The sequence below is a fragment of the Vespa velutina genome, chromosome 14 (genome assembly GCF_912470025.1).
Source record: "Vespa velutina chromosome 14, iVesVel2.1, whole genome shotgun sequence".
Lineage (NCBI taxonomy): Eukaryota > Metazoa > Arthropoda > Insecta > Hymenoptera > Vespidae > Vespa > Vespa velutina.
The window spans coordinates 3,154,324-3,180,654 of record NC_062201.1 but is presented as its reverse complement, the minus strand read 5'-3'; the positions used below and the strand labels follow the sequence as shown (position 1 = coordinate 3,180,654).

The 26,331-nt window shown below is 31.2% G+C and overlaps 2 protein-coding genes across 5 annotated transcripts; one reads left to right on the top strand and one right to left on the bottom strand.

Moving 5' to 3' along the window:
- The first annotated feature begins 9 nt into the window (after nucleotides 1-9).
- Nucleotides 10-7,551, top strand: LOC124954065 (arf-GAP with coiled-coil, ANK repeat and PH domain-containing protein 2). 4 transcript variants are annotated; one of them, XR_007102429.1, is made up of 13 exons: nucleotides 10-274; nucleotides 428-485; nucleotides 583-641; nucleotides 759-932; nucleotides 1,005-1,649; nucleotides 1,730-1,909; nucleotides 1,999-2,105; nucleotides 2,184-2,367; nucleotides 2,448-3,294; nucleotides 3,377-3,476; nucleotides 3,552-3,672; nucleotides 3,739-3,996; nucleotides 6,933-7,551. XR_007102429.1 is itself a non-coding variant. In XM_047506366.1 (12 exons), exons 1-12 carry the CDS (start codon nucleotides 222-224, stop codon nucleotides 3,905-3,907), a joined length of 2,697 nt encoding a protein of 898 aa, XP_047362322.1. In that variant the 5' UTR covers nucleotides 10-221; the 3' UTR covers nucleotides 3,908-5,757. The 4 variants fall into 4 exon arrangements, 2 of the variants coding, with proteins under 2 accessions (XP_047362322.1, XP_047362324.1); XR_007102428.1 differs by having other exon boundaries at nucleotides 6,890-7,551; XM_047506366.1 differs by lacking the exon at nucleotides 6,933-7,551 and having other exon boundaries at nucleotides 3,739-5,757.
- Nucleotides 7,552-7,703: 152 nt separating this feature from the next.
- LOC124954213 (transcriptional activator cubitus interruptus) lies at nucleotides 7,704-22,431 on the bottom strand. Its single transcript, XM_047506771.1, has 11 exons — nucleotides 22,182-22,431; nucleotides 20,852-20,941; nucleotides 16,029-16,226; nucleotides 13,607-13,878; nucleotides 12,943-13,194; nucleotides 12,661-12,825; nucleotides 12,352-12,516; nucleotides 11,792-12,214; nucleotides 11,091-11,627; nucleotides 10,735-10,992; nucleotides 7,704-10,595 (listed from the first exon to the last, which is right to left on the bottom strand). Exons 1-11 carry the CDS (start codon nucleotides 22,240-22,242, stop codon nucleotides 9,135-9,137), a joined length of 3,882 nt encoding a protein of 1,293 aa, XP_047362727.1. The 5' UTR covers nucleotides 22,243-22,431; the 3' UTR covers nucleotides 7,704-9,134.
- Between the last annotated feature and the right edge of the window lie 3,900 nt (nucleotides 22,432-26,331).

Here is a 26,331-nt window from a genome sequence, read left to right as displayed (position 1 = left end):
AAAACGAAAAGTTGCAATTTCCTCTAACTTCGTTCGTAGTATTTGACAGAAAAATGGAGAATTTGTTGTCCTTTGATACTTGTTGAAACATAATTATCGTTAAAACTTTTTTCCATAGAATATTAAAGATTGATGGAAAATCACAAACGGGAAAAATCTCGAGATAATAATTCGTCAAACAAATTTGTGCTTATTAAAATTCAGATATAAAAGTCATTATAATGAAGCCTTTGATCGAATTCGAAGAGTGTTTGCGAGACACACCAAAATTTCGGTGAGTATTACATTGTAATTAATTCTATATGATTAACAAAGCATATGTATTATTTTTTTTTTTTTTTCAAATAACATTCAACTTTTTGAAACATATAGATATCATTATTGTTTTAAAGTATCATCCAACGAATGATTAAATTTTCATTATTAGGTCTTGCATTGAAGAAGTTGAAAATAATATAGATATTTTGGAACAAAAATTGGATAAGGTATTAATATTGTTATGATTAATATTATATTTCTTATTCAATATTATATTCATTAAATAAATATGACTTTAAACGATCATTGTTTATATTATCATAGGTATTAAAGAACTGTAGCCTGATGATTGAAACTGGAAAAACTTTTGTTGGACAACAAAGGTTAGCAAGATCCAGTGCATTTAAAAAAAACAAAAAAAAAAAAAAGAAAAAGAAATGACATTTTATGTACTTATATTTTTATAAAGTCATATTATAAAATTAATTAAATTTTTACAGTCAATTTACCAACAGCTTATGGGACTTATCATTATATTTTAGTAGTGATCCAGATATAATGGCATTTTTAAATAAGTTGATTCATTCTATGCAAGAAATGAATAAGTTTCACAGTATATTATTAGATCAAGCATCTAGAACTATCATCAAAGATCTGAATATATTTATGAAAAGGTAAATTATTCATTATAATTTTATCGTTGTTATTAATGATGAATTATTTATTTGTCTAATTTAATTTAACAGTGATATTAAAAAAGTAAAGGAAACACGTCATTACTTTGAGAAAATATCTGCTGATTTAGATATAGCCTTAAATCGTAATTCACAAGTTCCAAAATCAAGACCCACGGAATACGAGGAAACCTCGAACATTTTATCAGCTACACGATCATGTTTTCGCCATACTGCATTAGATTATGTACATGCATTAACGATGTTACAAACACGAAAACGACATGAAATATTGGGCTCTCTGCTTACTTATATGCATGCTTGTATAACTTATTATCATCAAGGTAGTGATCTTGGTCAAGACTTGGATTCATTTTTAAAAGATCTTAGCGAGGATCTTGTTAGAATGAGAGATGACTCTAATAAACTTGAAAAGGAGATGGAGAATAGACATATTTATGTTAATAACAGAGATTTAACTCCTTCGCCTATACCTGGTAATCCGAAGATGGAAGGTTATTTATTTAAAAGAACTAGTAATGCATTTAAAACATGGAATAGAAGATGGTTCTGTTTGAGAGATCATCAACTTGTTTATAAAAAACGTACTGGTGATGATGATTATACCGTCATGGAAGAAGATTTACGTCTTTGTACTGTAAAACCTGTAGTAGATTGTGATAGACGAAATTGCTTTGAAGTATTAAGTCCAACAAAGTAATTATAGATATAATTCTAATTACTTGCTTTGCTATAATTCTTATCACATTTATCTATTATTTATAATTTTAATATAGGAGTCATATGTTACAAGCTGATAGCGAAGAAGCATATCTGGCATGGGTAACTGCTATGCAACAAGCTATTGGTGCTGCTATTCAACGAGGCATGGGTACTTTATCTACTACTAGTTCACAAGAATTACAATTAAGAGATGTTAAATGTCCATCACGGCCATCATCTAAACCTAAATCAAGGTGAATGTAAAATAATATTAAAATGATAATTGTAAGAATTTACAATGAAAAAGTAAAGAAATTCTAAAATATTCCTTTATTATTTTTAGAGTATGGGAACAACTATTGAAGATTTCTGGAAATGATATTTGCTGTGATTGCGGTGGATCAAATTCAAGATGGGCTAGTATTAATCTAGGAATTACACTTTGCATAGGTAAATTTCATTTCCATGTGATATAATTTAATTATCTATAATATTATAATATATGCATTTCTTTTTTCCTTTTTATAGAATGTTCCGGTGTACATAGGAGCCTTGGAGTTCATTATAGCAAAGTACGTTCTTTAACATTAGACGATTGGGAACCAGAAATATTGAAAGTTATGGCAGAATTAGGTAATACCGTAGTAAATAACGTATACGAGGCGTTACCAATTCCTCCGAATATGATTAAAGCTACACCAAAATGTAATAGGTATAAAATCATTAAAATTTTATTTCTTTATCTATTAATATCAGATTTCATTATAAAAGTAATTATCCTTATTTTTCTAGCAACATACGCGAGGCCTGGATAAAAGCTAAATATGTAGATCGTATGTTCGTTAAACCTTTAACTAATATTATTACAAACGAGCATTCGCCTAATCAGGAACAAATGCATTTTCGTAAATGGAGCGTTCGTAAATTACGTCGTAGGCCACGTAGTTATGATCTTGATTCTTTAAATCGAAACAAAACTATTTTAAATTCTTCCAAGGGAGCTCTGTGTTCAAGTTCGGATGACAGTAAACATACATCAATAGAAAGTTTAAATTCTGTTGAGAAATCAATATCGCAAAAAACGGATACGGTTTCTACAATGTCTGACAATTCAAGTACTGATATAAAAAATAGTTCTACCCTATATACAAAAATATTAACTCAAACCCATAACGACGTGAATGAAAATAATAGTCTTTGTAAAATCATCGATTCGGAATCTGCAGCAAACAACGAAGAAGTACTTAAAACGGATGTGTCGAAATTTGAAGAAAATCCATGTGATAATATTACCTCTGATATAAGCGATATATCAAATGATAAAAATAATGACTTGGAAATACAAAAAACTGAGAAAATTATGCTATCTGATGTATTGATGTTTGGATGTGATCTACCAAAATCAATGATCGATGGAAGTTTAGAATTAAGTTCAGATCAGGATTCAACAGCTGGTGAAGATGAAGAATTTGCCGATGAAGAAGACATAGAAAATTTACATCCTGAAATGTTATTATATAAAGCAGCAGCTGCACATAATCTACCTGTTATGTGTGCTGCTTTAGCTGCAGGAGCAGATAAATTATGGTCAAACGTTAACGATAGAGGTCGTACTGCTTTACATCAAGCTATAATAAGCGTACGTAAAATCTTTAATAATTATCAAATATTTATTATAATTGTCTTTATTTCTGAATAATTTTTAATTTTCATTTATTTAGGGTTCTGTGATGTCCTGCGAATATCTTCTATTAAATGGTGCTCGTATCAATTGTCAAGATGCAGATGGAAAAACTCCTTTATATTTAGCTACGGAATTAGGTTTGTTTACTAACAATAGATTTATTTAAATATATTTACTATATATATATATATATATTATTTTTTAATGTATAGGACATACAGCCCAAGTATGTTTGCTATTGAAACATCGTGCAGATCAACATATTAAAGATGAAAGTGGTGTAAAACCTTTATCGATTGCAGTAAAGGAAGCTAATGCTGATATTGTTACTTTGTAAGTATAAATATATTTTTAAGTAAGAAAATTTCATTATTATTACTATTATTATGTATTTTATAGATTACGACTTGGATTGTTAAACGAAGAGATGAAAGATTCTGAAATAGGCGTTACTGGGGATGAAACATTTAACGATGTTGTACGCGACTTTAGTCAGTTAGCTTGTTCACATCCAGAACGATTACAACGGCGAAATGATAGTAACAATATTCCACATTCACCGGAATGAAAAAAATTTCAATGTCAATGTGGGAGAAATGAATATAAACAATTTGTCTTTCAGTTTGCAGGGTAATGCGAGTGAAATATAGAAAGCACGTAAGTATAAATAAAATATAAAATATTTGTATTTACAAAACATGAAATAAGAAGAAAGTAACTATGCATAAAGAGCCAATGACGAATGAAAAATTATTTAACGTTTACATTGGTACCTGAGATTTTCAAAGCATGTAAGCATAGAAATCGGTATCAAATTTATATAATATTCAAGCTATCTGATCTTTTTTTTATTTCTCTTGATAAAATTATAAAACTAAGAAATATTATTTTTTATTCATAAACATATAACGATTTCAAAGAGCATGTGATCTGTCATTTATATAATATACATTTTGCAGTTAGAGAGCATGAAGAAAAAAGCCTATTTATCAGTACCTAATATATTGTTAATATTGAAAGTAATGAATAATCAAAACTGCATTCTAAAAGGAATACATGTTATTTGCCATTTTTATGCTCAATGATCTAACAATACATAGGATTAAGTTTTATAGACTTACTGTCTTTCTATGTTTGCTATTGATATCATATATAAATGCATAGTTTATGTGCATGTTACTACCTTCTAATCTATACATATATATACATACACACATATATATATATATATAAAAATACATATATATATCTATGTGTGTGTGTGTGTATTACAAAATTGTACTGATTATAGTACAGTATTATGTGAGAATGAATTTTATTGATATTTAGTTATAGATATTATTAGAAATAAGAGGTCATTATTTCACGTTAGAATTCTAATAATAATTCACAATTCATTTGCATGTTAATTAATACATAATCAACTTTGTGTGCATGTAAAGCAAAATGCCAAAAGTTCATATATTTGTACACTAAATTATGGATCTGACAGTATATTCGAATATTTTAATATAGTCTTCCTTACAAAAAAAAAAAAAAATTCCAATTAAAAATGTATTAAATGAATGAGACCTATACTGTAATAGATATCGATTATATCTTCGTATATAAGAACGTATTAGTAAAATATTGTAGATTAGTATTTTTTTTTTTAATAAGTACTTATATAACCATCTAAATTATATGGTAAGATTTTATTGTTTACTTATGATTCATACATTATACCATTTAATTTATATTTTATTTATATCTTCAATACTTTAATATTTCTATTATTGGTTTGTTTGTTCTTTTTTTTCTTTTTTTGTCTCCAAATTATTACTATAATGACTATAAAGAATTTCTCCAATTAATTTCTTAAATAACGCCGCGTACTATTGCTTTTTTTTTTGTGTCAATGTTTATGCTATCCATGTATATTCTATGAAAATCATATTAAGGATATTACAATATATATTTGCTACATTCCTTTAAATTAGATTAAAAAAGAAAAAAAAAAAAAAAAGAAATGTTTCGCTATTCGTAATATAAATAAACTAAATTTATAGAAAACACAAAAAATTTTAGAAAAAATTAAAAAAAAAAGAAAAGGAAAAAAGAAAAACAGAAAAAAAATTTTAATTACATCTAAAGGTACGCATCATATAAAGGTACCTGATATTTTATTAATATGCTCTCGAGTTACGTTATATTTTACTTTTATTTTATGTTTATTAAAGAATATTTAAGATGCGATTAGTGATAGTTACCCTTCGCGATTTTACCGTAATATTATTATTTCTAAATCTACAATAATTTTCCTATTGAAAAGAAATAAGAAAAATAATAATAAGATGCATATTATTATATATAAATAAATAAAATTCTTAAGGTCAAAGATCTGAAATCTACAGCAGAGTTTACAATCCCAGAAGAGAAAAAAAAAAATATATATATATATATATATATATATATATATATATATATATATATAGGCTAAAGCAATGACTGTTGTTTAACTCTTTTACGTTTTACACAAAATAAGAAAGTCTTCTGTGACAATTTACACATTTTTTTTTTTTTTTTTACAACAAACAAAAAAACGAAAAACATATAAGAAAATTATTTTAAGTGGCGAAAATTATCTGACATTTTATATTCATGATTTGTACATTATAAATTCCAATAGCCTAATAGAGAAATGACATATATATATATTATTATTATATTAAAATAAATTTTATGACATTTTATAACAATTTATTATAATTTTTATACGCGATTGATATATTACTGTACACAATCCTCATCAATGAATGTTGATACTGCCTTTTTGCAAAGATCTGTATTATACATCTTTATGTATACACTGCTGTTAATGAAAACAGACATATGAATATTTATAATAATAAATATTGTCGCAATATTATATATATGGACAAAAATAGATTGTTAATAGTAAGAAATAATAATTACTCAATGTATAATATTGTATACAACTTCCATAATCTGTAAAATAATTCTGATCATTAATAGCATTTTTTTTTTTTTTTTAATAATAATACATAGTTTACATAATGATCTACATTAATATCCTTAATTATTACAAGTAAATGAAAATTAGATGTAATTATTAATACTACTTATGTATTGACGATATACCAGCAAATTTAATTATAGTTGTCAGATACTTGAAATGAATTTTTTATATCTTAATTGTAACATATATTCTATTAAATAGAATAAATCGTGTCTTAAATTCAATAAATTAAATTTTTTACTCACTTTCTAAAATATTTGCAATATGACAAAAACATGGATATAATGATGGACATATCTCAATAGAATAGAAAAATACAATATTTAATATAACTCATAAAACGTACATAATAATGTCGAGTTATTTTTTCTTTTGAATTCTAATGCGTTAACATAGAAATTCTTTTCTTTTAAATGTGAGAATTTATAAATGAATACTTTCTACAATATTTTAATAATTTCTAAAGTCTCTAATATACAGAGAGTACAATAAACTAATATTTAAATAGTAATACATTTTTTTAAACATTAGAAAGACGAATAAAAGTTAATGAACAGCCTTAATCACATTTTAGAGAAAGTCAAAATTCAGTCGATAAAATAGGAATATTATTACTGACATTCATCAGCTGGTAAAACAGGAATTATTGACAGATAAACAGAAATAGAAATGTCAGATTTCCAACAGAAGTTAAAACAGAAAACTTCTATTATCGACATATCAATAGAAGGAATAAACTTCATCGAATATGGCGATAAAAAAGGCAATTATCGGAAATCGGTAACAAGTAGTAATCTACTTAATCGACGGTCGGATAAAAAGAAACCACCGAAATTTTCTAATCGAATTTTCAAAAAAAGTTAAACAAAGTCTAGGGTAAGACTTTATTAACATGTCTGTTATATCAATAATTGAAATAAAATAATAAAAATAATTGTTACTTTGAGCGATATAAAATCTTTTTTCCTTTTTCTTTTTTATTTTTCTTATTAATTCTTATTTATTCTTACTTATTAAATTGTATATAAGAATATCACAATCGGAACGATGATTCTTGATGATGAATAGTCATGATGTTCTTTACATACGATATTATCTAATTAATTTGAATAGATGGCTATCAGAATTTAATATTTTTTTTATTTTTATTTTTTATATTTTATTTATTTTTTGCATTTGATAAAGAACAATATTATTACTTGTCCATTTATAAATTTATTCTTCAAATTTTTTTTAATTGATCATAATTATTTAATTATAAAATTATAATAATACATATATATATATATAAATGAAACTTTGTAAGTTTGTGTAATTATTGATAAAAAACAAAAGAAATAAGAAATAATTTAGAAAATTTGTTTATTCGTCAAATAATTAACAATAGTTGGGCTGTAAAACCTTTCGTCCTTTTGTTTTACCATATGAATTTTATTATATATGTATATGATAAGTATGTATAGTATTCACAAAACTCTCTCCATAGTCTTATATAATGGATTAATAAAATTCATAAAAAAAAAAAAAAAAAAAAAAAAAAAAAAAAAAAAAAAAAAATAATGTTCGCATAACAAAAACACATTTTAGGTACGCTATGTTACTATGTTCTCGAAGCGTTTTTATTTAACGACCTTCTTAATGATTTTTAAAGGCACTCAATCTTATCTCAATCGGTTATAAACCGAATGATTTAATTTAGATGATAATAATTATCCTTAAATTTCTTTACACGAAGATCTTTATGAAAAAAAAAAAGAAAAAAAAATAAAAAAGAGAAAACAATCAACCTATGTTATCACTCATACTTTCATACTATCATACTGAAAATGTATTTTTTCTCGCATTGTTTACACTTATAACTATTTCCACTACTTTTTATCTACATTTGTTTTAATCTAGCGTTGGCCCTTTTTTACAAAATCAATTTTGATTATGTCATTATGTTTAAACTTAGCAATTTGAATTGTTATGATGACGTTAGACTAACCGCATAATAAAAGTTTCATTTTAAAATATGTAATTGACAGATTTACAAAACTTTAAATATTCTATGTAATTAAAAATGATTTACAATAATTATAATTCAAAAGTTTTCGTTAAAAAAAATATTATTGTTTTTGTCGTCCAGGCGCCAGGGATTAACTTAAATTCTTTGTATCACAGTGCACATTTTGCACTATTCGTCAGAGAACTAAACGGGTAAAATTATGATTAGAAAAACGAAGTATAATTGGCACACTTTCAATAATCAGTACTTGTATGAAATGTGTATCATAAAATTATATCTACAAAGATCATGGTATGGCTTAAAGTACATAGCGCAGTCAAATGAATTTACTATAGTAAATACCTCTACACATTGTGTGTGCGTATACGTGTGAATATGTATGTGTACGTGAGCGTGTGCGTATGTGTAAATAGTACAAGTAAAAGAATCAATCTATAGAAAGCATATAGCTATTTTGTTAAGTAAAGAAAAATATTTCTTGGCTAGTATATTATAAGACATATTTCTTTGTAAAAATACAATTCTCTCTTCATTTTTCTCTGAATTAAATGTTATATAATGCTATTTTTATAAAATAGCTATTTAAAATAAATTTATATTCTGAAGAATATCATAGAAAAGGTATAATGAACTACTAAGGCACAATGTATCAAACAGCACTCATGAAAGGCACTTAAATATGTCATAAAGTCTATCGATTGAAAGGCAGTAATATGCGCGATATCGTTAAATTTATGATATTATAAATACTTTCGGAAGAAAATTAATTCATTGAATCATTTGCAAATACCTATTCTCTTCGAGTAAAGAGCTTAAGGATGACGTCATATCGTTAACAACCATATTGGCGCTAGCTGGTAATGGCTGTGGCAAAGATATAGGATGAGTAGAACTTGATACATTAGTATCATGCATATTGCCAGACCAATTTCTGCATTGTTGCACATACTCTAATGTTCTCCTATAAGAATCTTGTCTCATACCTTGTGGTGGTTTAACCGGGGAACCTTGTTGCGATTGGCTTATATCTTTGCACTGAATTTCTAACAAATTCGTGCCGGCCTGTTCTTGATAGCATTGTTCCCCATAGCCCCATTGACAATTACAATTATATTGATGAGTATTGGGTGGATTAGTTCGCATCTGACAGCCATGGCCACAAATTTGTTGTTGTATCCTACCATTACTTTGTAATGCATTACACAACTGCGGGGATGTTCTTTTAGGCATTGACGTATCATTTGTAATATTTTGATGATGGCCACCGTTTGGATGAATACAGGTTTGCATTTGAATGCATGAGTTAGCCGTTTGTGCCTGTTGTTGACATTCCTGTAATCCGCTCATGTTATTAATGACCTTGGTTTGATTTGTAACATTCATTTGCGAACAATGTGGTGACATCAGCGTACACTGATTAGTATTCCCAGTTTGTTGATCCGGATGTAAACTCGTCATTTGACTATTCGGTGTTACAACTGGTCTTGAACATTGATTCGTTGTTTGATTACATTGTGAATTAGAATGATTTATCGTAGATTGACCAGATAAAATGGGTTGTTGGGTGCAGTGTGGAATCGATTGTTGGCAATTAACATTCGAACGTATTTGCGTACAAGGTTGTTGGCCCATCGGCGTATGATTGGCCGATATACACGTTTGACTGGAATGATGATTCGTTTGATTGCCCGCATTGCGATTGCAATTGGAATTTAACTGTACTTGACAGCCGTGATTAGGATAATAGTTATGATACATGTGATTTTGAGAACAGTTTCTTGTAAGTTGAGCAGAATTTTGTAACATATTTTGAGAAGTATGTTGGGGCGCCAAGGCACCAGCTGCTGGAGATGTCAATGGTTGATCACTGATATGACTAGGAGCATAGTGAGACCCCGGTGATATTACTTGACCACTCGCAGGACTTGCCATTTGTGCTGGAACAGGTTGAGATGCATAGTTGGGAGGTGGTGGACAATATTGAGAAGAGGGATGAGTAGGCCGAGAACTTGGACATTGATTGTATGGAACAGGAGAAGTATTTTGATAATTCAGACAAGATTGCTGCGAAGATTGTTGAGCTGAATAACAATTCTGTTGATGCGTTTGATTGTAATTACACGAAGGTTGCATCTGTCGCTGATAATGCAAAGGATTTGTACATATCGGTGATTGACAAATAGGTAAAGGACTGCTTCTATAATTGCTTTGATTACCACCTGCTTGTACCTGTAAATTATACATAATACCTCATGTAAAATCAATTGTTTTACATATATATATATATATATATATATATATATATATATATATATATATATATATATATATATATAAAGGAAAATAAAAGAGAAATTAAAAAACTTACTTGATTCAGATATTGCATCATTTCGTCTGGAATGACAAGCTTGTTTTCCACCATTTCACCTTCCCCAACTTCATCCAAAATAACTTCTTGATTTGGATGAAGTTCTGGCAATTGTGCCGACCTTGGTCTCGGTGGCATAGGTGGAGATGTTCTATGTGCCTGATGACCTCTTGCAGGTTCAGACATTCGTCGATCACCGGAAGGTTGAGTACAATGTTCACTGGGATTGTTCCAATCGTTTGGTTTGCCTTGGATACCCTGTAATATTTTTTTTTTATAAACATTTTCTTTTCTTTTTTTATATATATAAAATATTTCCTCGAGATATGAACAATTAATATTTATTCAAATAATACCTGCAACGACATGTTCCGTGTTTGTACAACCAGATTACTGGTAGAATAAGGTCCTTGTATATGACTCGGAGGATTAATTCTACCAGACGTGGTGCTCATTTGACTACTTCTTCTAGAAGTACCAGGACTAATAGGATCGTAGAAACTACCTGGTCCAGTAGCTCCAGTTCTTACGGCACTAATGCCACTAGCCTGACTACTTCTTCTACTACCAAAATCAGTTGATCTCATACTGCCATAATACGTACTAACAGTACTGTTGCTGTCTCTCCTTGGTTCGCTCAAAGGTTGCAATCTAAGCTGCAAATCCGATAAGCTGGTTTGACGGGCTGGAACACCACCTTCCATTTTTAAATCTGTGATCCTTCTGTTCAAATCACCGATATTACTTTGAGCACCCATGCCACGAACGCCTCTCATACCGGACACGCTAACCGGAAGCGTTGGTACACCCTTAGCATTTAATCTTCCCTTCATACGATTCCTCGAAGTAGCTGTTGCTACCTGTTGTTGCTGTTGAGATTCTATTCCACCAACCTACGAGTTAATCGATAATCCCACATCAAAATTTGACGATTCAAATGATAGATAAAAAAATAATTAAGATCTTTTAATAATATACATCTTTATTCTTAATAATAATGATCGGTTATATAAAAAAAATTATATATAACTTTGTTTTAATTTATGATCACGTTTACCATAGCACGAAGAGCTATTGGAAGATCAGCTATGTCTAAATCGTCAGGTTCTTCGGTCCATGGTTCTTCAGAGAGATTAGCTCCGTCATTAGTAAGAGTACCAACACCGGTCACTTCATCGTTACAACCTCCAATAAGAGGACTTCCTTGTTGTTGCATCATACCAGGTGGACTATTGGCCTCGCTCTCAGATTTTACGCTAGGACTCGATAAACTCGGTGTCTTGGGATGTAAGTCTTCGCTTCTACTAGGACTATGTCCTCCTGCACCTGCTTCGTCGCTTCCACCGCCATCTCCGCCACCACCTTTATGCTTTTTATTGGCATAAAATTCCGCTCCGTGGACTGTCTTCACGTGTTTCCTCAAAGACGAAGGATCCGTGTACCTTTTTGTACAGCCAGGTGCTTTACAGACGTACGGTTTCTGTAAGAAAATTTATTATCACGATTGATACCAAAGCGAAAGATGCAGATTTTTTTTTTTTTTTTTTTTTTTTTTTTTTTTTTTAAGAAAAAGCAAAAGAAAAAGGAAAACAATCCTTTCATTAAAAATTAATTCACCTCGTTCGAATGTGTCCTATTCTGATGTTTCGCTCGGTCGCTAGCATTGCTAAATGCTTTGCTACAACCTGGATACTCGCAGGTATATGGCTTTTCACCTGTGTGAGATCTCAAATGTGTCTTTAAATTCTCTAGTCTTGAATATGCCTTGAAACAACCCTCAAACTGGTAGGAATAAATTTACAAAATAAATGATTCACATCTATATGAAATTTTATTACATATATATTATAAACATTTAATGGAAATTTTTTGTCGATATAAAATATTAAAATATGAGAACGATCATACTTTATATTATCTACGTACCGTACATTTGTGAGGTTTTTCACCGGTATGCCTTCTCATATGTACCACTAACATATATTGTGCCTTAAAAGGCTTTTCCTCTCTTGAACATTCTTCCCAACCACAAACAAAGCTCTTTTTATTGGCATGTATATGATCATTATTAATATGCTTCACAAGATCATCCTGTTGAATATGAAAGCAAAAAAAGAGGAAACGATATGATGAATTAAAAAAGTAAATGAAAAAAGTAAATAAATTCTTCGCATTATGATATTTAAAAGGAAAGGAAATGCATATAACCTGAGTTGGAAATTCAAGGCCGCAATCTCTCCAATGACAATTCGTTTCAATAAAATCACCAGGTTCATCTCGAAGATCCTCACTAGGACTCAGTCCTTGAGGATGAGTTGGTGGAGCAGTTGTCGTTGTATTGGTGGTAGTTGTTGCCGGTTCTCTTTTAACCTTGGTAGACGTTCTTCTCGAAGATGTATCTGCTTCCGCCGTGACTGATCTTGAAGATGTCTCTGACGCTTTCCTACAGGATTCTGCGTTCTATAAAAAACAATTTTAGAATATTCTTTTTAATTAACCCCGTGCATTATCAAAAAAAAAATATATATATATATATATTTTTTTTTATTTAAATAATTTACAATATTTAATAATACATGAATTATCTCATAGAATAATATATCATATCTTATAATAGTTAATAATTGAGATTGATCGTTTTAAATTATTAATTAATTATTTACACTAATAATAATATATTATTTTATATAATCTCAGATATATCATTAGAATAAACAAATATCATATTTATTTAAAATTTATAGAATTTAATAAAAATTTGTATGTTTTTAATTTTATTTAAACCGATAATTCTAAAGTACATACAAGTATATTACATACATACATACATACATATATATACATATATGTATGTATAATAATAAATTTATACCTCACTCTTTGGCGGCAATCCTCCATGAGGAGCAAGGGTCGTCGATGCCGTAGAATGAGGTGGTACACAAGGATAAAGTTGCGAGTGAGGTGACAGACCGTGCGCATGAGGGTGAGAATGAGGGTGTGGAGGCAATGGCGGTGGTGCAGGCGGTTGCAAAGGATGCGCGTGAGGCAAAAGAGCCGCCGCGGCGGCGCTTCTCAAAAGGTGTGCCTGAAGCTGCTGCAAATGAGGCGCCATGCCAGGGTGCATACCTAAAGCTGGGCTCATGGCTATAACAATACACCCATTGGAATTCATTGAAATTCGTTATACAGACAACTTTCTTTCTTTTTCTTTTTCTTTTTTTTTTTTTTTACAAAAAAAAATCAGTTGATCGATCACTAAAAATTATTTATAAAATGTATTTCATGGATATAATTAATTTGTTACATTTTTACTATTAAATAATTTATATATATATATATATGTTATTTTTTTTATAATTATCTTTACATATTATCATTTATACGTAATCTCACGTAGATATAAAAATATTTATATATTATTATATATTATATACGAATCTGATTAATTTTTTTCTTGATCATACAATAAATATATCGAATTTATAAGGATTATTATGAATAACATCTAATTATAAAATTTTGTATCGATTAACACATATTATAGATACATAGTAATATCATATTATTATGTTATTATGTATATATATACATACATATAAATTATTTCTTATAAATAAAATGAAAATAAAGAATGATCGATCATCGATAAATATGATTAAAATAAGGATTACTACGAGGATGTACTATGTATAAGTTGATGATAGAGGAAAATTATCATCGAAATCGGACTACGGTCATTCTCTCGATAGTCTCATCACGACGAAGCTAACTTCCGGCACGTAGGCTTAGCTTGCATTTTAATTGTCGGTCTCCGGTCTCTTGTAACGTTCGAAGATCACGCTAAGCGTGCGGATACAGAATGATTTTGTTTGTTGCTTCTGTCTCAGTTGAATAGATGATGAACCGTGTTACGATAATGATCGTGTGAAAATGATCGAGTGTTGTTCACAATTTTCACTCAAGGACGATCTTTTTATATTTTTGTTGCTTTTTCTTTTTTTTTTTTTTTTTTGTTTTTTTTTTTTTTTCTTAGAATAAAAGTACAAGAAGGAAAAAAAAAGAAAGATAATGCCGATACGAACGTAATAAAAATGAAAAGAAAAAAAAATATGTTACTATCATCGTGATAATATCTATTTAAAGAACTCGTTCAATTATCCAATTATTTTGAGTATGTAATGCAAGACATAGTCGTTGCATGCTTAACTAATTCCGTAACTAACGTCTGCAATTAATATTTTTATCTTGCCTGTATATAAAACGTGACAGGGATTAGAAATGTATTAGAGATTTTCATTATAGGCCAACGTGATATTATTTTAATTCCGGATGCGTGGACGCTTTTGTAACGATATTAATATAAATGGGATTATAATAAAAAAAAAAAAAAAAAAAAGAAAAACAAAATAAATAAATAAATAAACAAATAAATGAGATATATCTATAAATTCTACACACTGTATTTTATGAAATGTCAATGGAATTAATTTTTTTTTATACTTTTCCCTTCTGCCCTTTTCGAAAAAAGATTTTTATCGTCGTAATCTATCTCTCTTTCCCCCATTTCTTTTTCTTTGCTTTTTTTTTCTTTTTTTTTCTTTTTTCGTTTTGTTTTTCTTTTTTTTTTTTTTTTTTTTTTTTTCAGAAGGCCAACAACTCAAGCGTGCTTCGAAGGTAAATTTAAAAGTGAACGTTCTGAACCGTAAGTGCCACGCAAGAGGGAACGATCGACGTGCTACGCTTCTTGAATTTTAATTCGTTAATAACTTCATTTAATCGCAAATTACTGATGGTCCTTAACTCGCGAGCAAGGTGGCCCCCGATTTGGGGTAAGCACTTGACTCTCGCCCGTGTATAGGTACTACCTACTATACTATATACCGGTCGTAATCCACTTGTATAATGACTTCATGCGCGCCAGAACCTCAATTTACTGCTACTGAATCTCGATCATGCAAAAGGTATATATCGTTGAACATCGAAAGCCTGGATGATTACGATGACAAGCAAGGTTCAATTTTCTCAACTAAATTTCTTATACTTGTCTTTGATGATTTATGTTCGTCTTATATATATGCATATATATATATATATATATTTATTTATTTATATATGTATATGTATTTCTATACTTTCACAACCTGTCCTTTATTTTTATGTTTTTTTTTTTTTTTATTGCTTCATCATTTTATTTGTTTGTTCATTTCGTTTTTCTCCTTTTTAAAGATAATTAACGTCATCATTTGGTATATGGGAAGAGGAAAATAATATAATATCATAGAATAATATCTTACCGGCCGATAAGTGACCATAACTGCCACTTGCACTACTACTTCTTGAGCCATTAACGATGGACGCTAAACTATTTGGACTGAATCTAATCATGCTGTCGATGTCGAAGCGATCGGAGTATGGTGAACTGCTTAGTGCCCGTTTACGGCTGGCTCTAATCGCCGATGCTCTTGGACTTCCTAATCTCGACGATGCTGAAACTGTATTAAAAATGTTTTTTTTTTTTTTTTTTTTTTTTTTTTAATATCCATCGTATAACTCGAAACAAGAATTATCAACAAACAATGATTATTTATTTTTACATTTATATATCTAATTTATTTTCACATTCTTTCTTTTCTTTTATTTTTTTTTATCTTTTCTTTTCTTTTCTTTTCTTTTCTTTTTAATATTAAAAATAACGATCGTACGTTTTTTTTTTTTTTTATTAAGTACGACATTTAGACATAATCACAATACGAATAACGAAGGAACGATTTAAAGGATATTAATTATTTTAACGATAAAAAAAGAGATAATTGTTAAGAAAGAACGATTTCTAATTACTTTCTAAACTTATTTTCTCATTTAATATTATTTATGAATAATTAATTTTCATAAATATAATAATAATAATAATAATAATAATAATTTGTTGATACTTCTAATCACCGCCTCCTCCCTCCCATCGCACACACACACAAACACACATATATAAATACGATGTTTATACATTATTAAATACAGATAATAAGAAACAAACTTGGAAAAAAGGGGGATAATGTAGTACCCGAAGGTAAGAGTAAATGGGTAAAGAAGAAGAGGGCCGATCTTGCGGGTTGAACGATTTAGCAGCGATTTGCTTTCGACCGCAGCCCAAACGACAAACCACTTTCTTAAGGCCGCGGTGGCGGCTTTCTTGTACGTACACTATCGTTGGTTATACGTTTGCTTCCATACATCCCTCTCTCTTTCTCTCTCTCTCTGTCTCTGTCTCTCTCTTTCCTCTTTTCGATTCCATCTACTTCACTCTTTCCTTCTCTCTCCCTCTTTCTTTCTCTCTCTTTCTCTTACACGCGTATTCCGCAAGATAAAACCACTCCTTTTATCTCCCTCCCTCCTACCCTCTTTCTCTCTCTCTCTCTCTCTCTTTCTCTCTCTCTTTCTCTTTCTCTCTTTGTCTCGCTCTCTCTCGTTGCTCTTCTCGACCACGAGCAACCCTATATAGAGAGAACGGAATCACGAAGAAGAACCTCTTCTTTCTTTCTCCTGGCTTTCCACTCGGTTGATCACTCGTTCACGCACAACAGGTATAGAGTTACTCGTGGCTTGGTAGTTCTGCTTCTTTTCTTGCCTCCCTCATCTTCTCCTGTGCAATCTTTCTCTCTCTTTCTCTTTCTCTCTCTCTCTCTCTCTCTCTCTGTTTTACTTACTCCTTCTATCTGAACTCTTCCATTCTATCTCATTCCGCAGACGCAACCCACCATGCGCCAGAACGGTCTTTTATCCTTTCGTGGGTTATTAATTCGACCGGTGATCCAATTTACGGCGAGTACCAACGAATGGAAGAGACGGAAAGGTAACGTATTCGGCGGTACGTCTCCTCTCTACCTCTTCAACATCATGTTAAGGCGAATGGCCCTTTAACCGTAGTATCTCCTTTCCCTTTTACCGCTTCAAAAGCATCTCTCTCTCTCTCTCTCTCTCTCTTTCTCTCTCTGTGTATCTTCTATCTCTTCATGAACCATCGCCTTTTCCTTTTTTTTCTTCTTTGTTTCTTCTTCTTCTTCTTGCACTTCTTCTTCTTCTTCTTCTTCTTCTTTTTATTTTTCTTCTTTTTCTTTTCCTTTTACTTCTTTCGTCTCGATCGAGCGTGTCGCGAGCGTTAATTTAACGAAACGAGCCGCTTCCTACGAAGTCAATCTTGTCAAATATATTGCTTGATGTTCGACAGATTTTTTCTCTTTCTCTTTCTTCTCCTTCACCCTCCTCGCAAATGATATATTGTTCTTGTTCCTCTTTGTTAAATATTGGTATGTAATTTCGTTTACGGGGATTATTCGATTTAAAAAAAAAAACAGAATTGTATAATTTGATTCAATATTATCTTGTTTTCTTTTTTCTTTTTTTTTCTTTTTTTTTTACTTTATTCCCTTTTACAAAATCATAATCATATCAAAATATGTTTCATCAATTAATTATAATTACATATCAATTAAATTAAATAAGATTGTACTATGAATAATAATTGAATTAATATAACTTTGTAATTAAATTAATAACATGTCTCACATTTTACAAGTTCGAACATTTCTAATTGTAAATTAAAATCACGTTTGTATTATGACATTTGCATATCTTAAATGCATCGTTTAATACAATACAATAATAAAACAAGATGCGTACTTAATAACAATAATTTACAATCGATTGAATTGATAAATTAGTGCATAGTTATTAGTAATCTTAACCTTTGATTATAAAACGTGTTAGTGAAATAAAAAAATTGGTGCCTAAAATTTGGAGAAATTTAGGATTTGCCGTTGTTGAGCCTGAAGTGAAATCGATCGAATTTTCAAAGTTTGTTTTTCGCTTAAACTAGTATCCCTTATCTTATCAGTTCTCAGAGGAAGGGTTGGACCCTTTGTCGTTGGACCTCAGAAGTCCCAACGGAGATTAATGAATATGCGAACGATCCTTCCTTCGCTTAACTCTTGCTCTTTTCCATCTCTCTTTCTCTTTCTCATTCTCTTTCTCTCTTTCTCTCGATGTGATCGTGCCTCTCGACCAGGATACGCGAGGATATCCCATGAGGCCTACACGGCTCGGTAAGTCGCTGCACTTTTCTCTTTCTCGCGAAGGGAACATGGGATTGAGACATGTAAATTGGTGCAATCGGCCACTCCGATCGACGCGGTTCACCCGATCCTACTCTGCTACGCGGCGCATGCCACGCTGCTACAGGTCACTTCAAATTTACCAAATCACTATTCGATTTATTTTCGATTAATAAATCATTAATTTAGTCCATTAATGAAAACATTTTCTCTCATGGATCGCGATGAAACGAATCGAAAGAAGAAAAAGAAGAAGAAGAAGAAGGAAGAAAAAACAAAGAAAAGGAAAAAGAAAAAAAGCATCTTAAAAATATTTTTAAATTCTTAGTAAAAAGAGAAAAGGAAAAATAAAAAGAGAGAGAGAGAGAGAGAGAGAGAGAAAGAAATCAAAAAAATACGATTGTCTTTTTAATATTTGTTCGTTCGATCGTGAAATCATTTATCGATTGGGATTTATACATGTTTTCCAAAGGAGAACGTTCGAACGAATCGTACGCAACAAAGAATATTGAAAATCAAAAGATAATCGATATCAAGTGAAAGAAGAAGAAGAGAAGAAGAAGAAGAAGAATTGTGAGACAACCTGTAGGGTAGGCGCTAAGGTGTTAATGAGGTCATGTCGCTCCGAGTCGATTCAATTATGCAGAGGTAGCGGTTAACGAGGCCCCGTTTACCCTTTCAGTCGTCTTTTAGCCTCTCGGCCTCCTAACCGGTCGATCTCCTACCTGCTGTTAAGCGCTACTACACCTACGGCTAGCTGGCACACATAATTCCTCCGCACGCAAAACAGCATGCTTTGGCTTGACTCGACTGGCAAGTGTCCAACCTGGTAGCGATCGACGTGACGAAACTTGAAGGATTTTAAGACATTCCACTTTAGTTATTTCATTATCCACTTTGGTATCTCTCTTTCTCTTTCTTTCTCTCTTCCTGATTGATTGATCTTAAAGATATAGTTCTTGTCGAAACGAGAAAAAAAAAAAGAAAAAAAAAGACCAACAAGAAAGAAAAAAAGAAAAAGAAAAGAATTGAAAGAGGGAACAGGTGGGGGGGGGGATGGGGGAAGGGGAAGGGAAAAATCGATTCTCGATAATTAAAAGAGTTTTATTTAATGTATCAAATTGAATGAGAGAAAGTTTCTCAAGGTACTGGTGGTGTCTTAATTGCTTAATCGATCGTAAATTTATTGGGCACGTTCTTTAAATCTTTCTTTATAAATATCGACTATAAGATAAGTTGGAAGCTCGAGTACGATTATTCTAATCTTGTCATTCTCTCTTTCTCTCTTTCTCTCTCTCTCTGTCTCTCATTTTTTCTCTCTTCTTCTTTTTCTTATTCCTTTTTCTGATCCAACTGAAGAGGGAAACGAGATATCGGTGTCGAATATCGCGTACGCTTATCCTTATCGAATTTTTTCATCGGTATTGGATAGATTCACGCAAGGTTAGCTTCGAGCTCGAATTCCATAGGCTATTCGTAGAAATGGTCGAACGTTCTCTGTCTTTTGAAACAACACTGATCTTTATAGTGTGAAGAAATCGCACGTTCGGTATAAGTGTTCAAGAATAATTTTTTTTCCAGGAGCTTTAGTACGTACATTTCTTTCGTTTATAAAGTACATCGTTTTAGAGCTCTCAATTTTTTCTTTTTTTTTCTTTTCTTTTTTTCTTTTTTTTATTACTTTAATCCCCATTTAATAAGTTTTCGATCGATCAGATAAATCTTTTCTTTCTCTTGTAATATTCTTATTCCTTTTAACATTTGATTATTTCATTTTTAACAAATGACTCTTAACTCTTAACTTTCTAAGAGAAATATATGATAAATTTTTGATTTAAACGATTTAAATCAATACGATGGAAACTCTTGGATAAAATTATCCATTTGACATTAAAAATTATAATAACAGAATATATTAATGAATAAAGATATTTATAAAAAAAAAATAAAAAAAAATAAAATAAAAAGAAAACATAATACGATAATACCAAACTATTAATAATACTTACCGTCAATGGAAAAGGGAAATTCTGACGATGCTAATGTACTCGATGGCCCTGTTGCATGGAGTATATACTCTGGCCCCAAACCACCCAGTCCTACAAATAAATAAAATTAAATAACATTTTAATCGAAGCCAATGATTGAAATCGAAAAATATGATATAATCAAAAAAGAAAAAAAAAAAGAAAGAGAAGAAAGAAGAAGGAAGAAATGAATAAAAATCGTTGTAAATTCATTCGAATCATGAATATCACGTGTCATTATTGTTTACAAAAAGGGAAGTAGATTTTGAAGCATCGTGAAATGGATCGTAAAAAAAGAGAGAGAGAGAGAAAAGAAGAAGAAGAAGAAGTAGCCATAACAAGAGGGCTTTGTACGACGTATTGAATATATTTTCCGCCGGAAATGCGGGCCCTTTTGATGGAACTCAACGAGAGGCGTAGCTAAGGAGATTTCAAAGTTCTAGGATCGTCAAGTTTCAAGCATTCGAGATGTTGTATCAATGAGAGACATTGAACAGAACTCGATCGAGATAGATCCGACAATAATTTCATAGAAATATTGAACATAATCTCAATCATCGTCAAAGACAATATTTGCTTTTATTAATGAATTAAAAACGAATTTAAATTACTTCACAATTCAATGATTTTATATCATTTATATCTAGTTACGTATCGATAATTAATATATTTGAAAAAAGAATTAACATTGTTATGCTTTATATATTTTACATTTGATCATTAAATTTAAGCAATCGTTAAGATAAGCATAATGCAATTAAAATTCCACGTATGTACGATACGTACACAACATATTTTTTCAAAGAAAAAGCTTCTTTTCTTTTTTTCTTCCTTTTTTTCTTCTCCTCCATTTTGATTCGTTTAAAGAGTATCAAAGAAAAATAATATTGTCACGTTGGCAACATGATCATTATAGATCGCAAAATCAATTGAAAAATTATTATATTAAATATTTCATAAGGCAAACGTATAACAGTAATAATTAAATTAAATTGAAATAAAGTTTGCTCTATCTTTGAAAAATCTTTTCGAGAGAAAAATTGAAAGTAAATTATTATTAGATAAGCTTCTTTGTTTGAGTATTACCGAAAAAAAAAAAAAGAAAAAGAAAGAAAAGAAAAAGAAAAAAAAGGAAAAAAAAGAAAGAAAAAGAAAAAAGAAAAAACTAACATAAGGAAGAAAAGAGTAGAGCTCTTTAAACGTCTTCCATAGTAATCGTCCGAGACAAGGGACAATAAAGGAAAGTGCGTATTCCCTGAGGCCGTAGGCCGTTCTAATTATCCGAAGACAAGTACAAGGGTAAGGTAATTACCGTGTAACGAGGCGCTTGGACTGTGCGTGGAGGCCTGAAGCTGATGATAAAGGTGGTCCATGTAGTTGAGCCGGTAGGTGGGATGCAGGGCCGTATGCTCCGAGAGGGGGTGACTTCTACGGAGGAAATCGCCGCTGGAAATCCCGTTCCCTGCGGTCCCGCCCCCTCCAACGTTTCCGCCACCACTCGTGGCCCCACCGCCTCCACCGTCTCCTCCACCACCACCGCCGCCACCTCCTCCCCCAGCACTACCGCTTCCTCCACCACTGCCGCCTCCGCTTCCTCCTCCACCTCCACCTCCTCCGCCACCACCACCTCCACCACCTCCTCCTCCTCCTCCTCCTGCTCCACCACCACCACTGCCGTTCCCACTACCTCCGTTACCAGTACTGCTGATCGCCGTTGTGCTACCGGACAATCTGGAAATCGAACATTTAACATCCGATCATTTACGATCATTCTTTATAATAAGTTAAAGAAGAAAATTTTTAATCGTGTCAAATCAATCAAAGTGTCATTTGACATCGTGTCAAAGAATTTTCTTATTATTGTTGTTGTTGTTGTCGTCAAATCATTAAATTAAATGTAATTCAATGTTCTGAATTAATTAAGCTAATTGAATTAATTAAATTCCAGTTCGAATCGAAATTATCTCTTGTTTCCTTACGAAGTGAGAAGAAAAAATATTTTTCGCAATATCCGTCGGTTGTTATTAATATTTTAATCGTTCTTCTTCTTCTTCTTCTTCTTCTTTTTTTTTTTTGATCTTTTTTCTTTTTGTTTTGTTTTGTTTTGTTTCTCTTTAGCCCCTAAAATCTTTTCAATTATTTAGAAAATATTAAATAACTTTTTATATACGATTATTAGACTTCTAATAATTTCTTTTTATTATCAATGCGTTATAATAAATGGGATAAACAATTCATGATTGTACAGGATGTCTCGTCGTATATGATTAAACTAAATTATCTTGAAATATTCTGATTCAGAAGATTAAGTAGAAACGTATGTTATGAGCGACGACGTTTCGTCACGCTCGAAGCAGAAGGAAATGGTCCGAGTCTTGTGTCCTCAAAGACTTACTTTCTTTCTTTCTTTTTACTCGTACCTCTCCATATATTTCTAGGCAGATATATACTAGCTTGTTTGTAGAGAGTGCCTACAAAAAATCGTTTTCTTAGGTGGGGGAGAACGACGGTCTCCGACAGGTGAAATGAAATAAAAGAATTTTGTATTAACATTGTCTCCATTTCTCTTTTCGTCACATTTTGTCTAACATGTCATTAATTAAACACAAGTTTATCCGACAAATTGACACTGTTAGAATCTTAAAAAGACAAAAAAGAAGAAAAAGAAAAAGAATAATCGGTCAAAAATCGTTACACATGTAATATCAAATAATGGAAATCCATTGATAAAATCAACAATAATTTTAAATACAAATTTCCATTGATAAGATAAAAATGATTGATAACACGATAAGTATCGTGATAAATAATATGAAGATGAATTTTGATATGATAATACTATAGTAAAAAGAAGACAAAAAAAAAAAATAAATAAATTCCATATATCAAACGAATAAAATGTTTTTACAAAAAAGAAGAGAAAAAAGCAAAAGATTGGGGAAAGAGAAACAAAGAAGGAGACTATAAAAATAATTTCAGATTCGTTTTCGCAACGTTTTGTTTTTCTTTTTTCTTTTTTTTTTTTTTTTTCAAATTTTTCAACGTGAAACAAAAGAGAAGAGATGATATATCGGCACGCGTCGCTAGTTGTCTCCTGCAATACTTCGAGGCTGTTTAAATATTAGCCTCTTGCTTCCGCTAGTTTGCCAAGCAAAGTCAACCGGTTAAGCCGTTTAACTTTGCTCACACAGATAGTCCCACCTGTCTCTCACTATGGCAACCTCTTGTTACCTGCTTTATGTTCACGCTTCGATGTTTAAACGCTTTGCATCTTTTCCGCGAGCAAACAGGATCAGGAAAGTGAGATCGCGTCGATGTGAGATCGTAAGAAATTCTTTAAGTCGATCGTTCTTAACTCCCCCTAACTCCCCCAAGAGAAAGAGGGAGAGAGTGAGAGAGAGAGAGAGAGAGAGAGAGAAAAAGAGAGACAGAGAGAGAGAAAACACGAGTAATACCATCGAGATAAACGATACCACATCGTATGTACCTTCGTGAAGCTTAATTTGTTACGTAGAGACACGAGCCGCTGTACACAGCGAGCAAATAGGCTTAACAGAACAACCTCTCGCTTTCGAGTCAGTTTACGCTTTCACTATCTCGTGAACGTGTTCTTCCTCCTAGCCAAAGAAGAAGCCTTCCTTCGTCTTCTTCTATCTTTGAAATTCATGTAAGATAAGATGATTTTCGCGATCGTTGCGATTTCTTTTTCTTCCTTTTTCTCTTTCTTTCATTCTTTTCCTTTTTTCTTTCTTTTTCTTTTTTTTTTCTTTTTATCTTTCCTTAAAACATGTTCTCTCCTTGTCATCCTATCTTCTCTGATTATCGTCCATATGTCTGATATTTATCAAACGACATGCGAACTAGTTCTTATGATTCTTTTTTCTACAATTTTCTCTTCGCCTGTTTTTTCTTTTCTTTTTTTTTTTTTTTTTTTTTACAAAGAACAAAAAATCCATTCACTTCGTTTCTATTCAAGTATTATAAATAAATGACATTATGATATTTAATGAAAATAATCATTGTTATTTTTATACAATGATCAATGCCTCAGTTGATAATTGAAATTTTTTTCCTTTTCAAATGTAAATATATTTTTTATTATTTAATAAATGTGGAATATATTTAATAAATGTGGAATAATTGTTAAAACTCTTTGTTATGTCAAATTATTTTTATATAAAAAAAAAACGATCGACATATTATGTCGGAATAATACGAAATTTATGAGAAGTATCGGTGTATAAGTGAAAACGCACGTACGTACGAGGGAAAGAAAGAAATAAATAATTGATAAATTCGAATAAATGTATTAACAGGACAATCGTTATTATAATAAAATGAGAATATATTTGCGAATACGAAACATCCATCATCCTTCACCCTCCCCTTTACCCCCCCCCCCCCCCTCCCTCCCTCGATAGAATGGCCATGGATTATTTTAAAATCGTTGTTATAAATTTAGATACCTAACCGTTGAAAACATTTTATAGGAGGGGGGGTGGGGGTGGGGAGGGGGGAAAAACAGAAAGAAAAGAGAGAAAAGAAAAGAAAGGAAAAAAGGAAAAAGGAAAAAAAAAAGGAAAAAAAAAAAGAGGAAAAAGAAAATAAAGATACAGGAGGGGGGGAGGCTGGACTGGTGGAGCGGCGAGGGGGAGGGGAGGAGGGGGAATAAAGGAGAAAAGAGTGAAACTAAAGTGAAAGAGAGAAGGGAGCTACGGCAGCAGCAGGAGCTAAGAGATAAAATTCGAGTCGTTAACTCGACACGCCGGAAACCGACGCATCTATCTTTACCTACAGTACCGTCTGCCATGGAACCTTTTTGACATTCCTACGGCCTTCGAAGCGGTACTTTCGTAATGCCTTTCTTTAAACAGATTTTAAGTAAGACTCTTTTGATCGAACCGACCAAACAACCAACCAACTAACAAACCTCCAGCTAGAACCTGATGGAAAGTCCATGACGTGCTTTCTCGAATGTTAAAAAACCGGAAATGAAAATCATCATCTTTGGGATTGATCGACGTATTTCTTAAAAAAAAAAAAAAAAAAAAAAAAAAAAAAGAGAGAGAGAGAAGAAAAAAGAAAAAGAAAAACGAAAAAAGGGGAAAGAATTTTGTTTCTCTTTCTTTATCTTTATTTTCCCTTTTTCTCTCGTTCTTTCTTTTTTCTTTTTTTTTTTTTTTCTTTTTTACTAATTTCAAAAAAGAGGGCAAAAAAAGGGAAGAAAAAGATGAGGAAAAAGGAATCTTAACTTTGTAAAGCAGAAAAGAAGAAGAATGATGAGGTTCGCAAGCTCATTAACGTGACTCGTGTTAATGAGGCAAGTTAAGCAAGACATCTGTTAGGTTTCCTTGTTGAGCCACGTGCAGGTTCCAGAAAAAGGATGACGTGGAAATGGAGTCACGTGTGGACCAAAAAAAGGAACAAGGAAGTTAAAATAGTCATGAATTTTATCTTTAGGT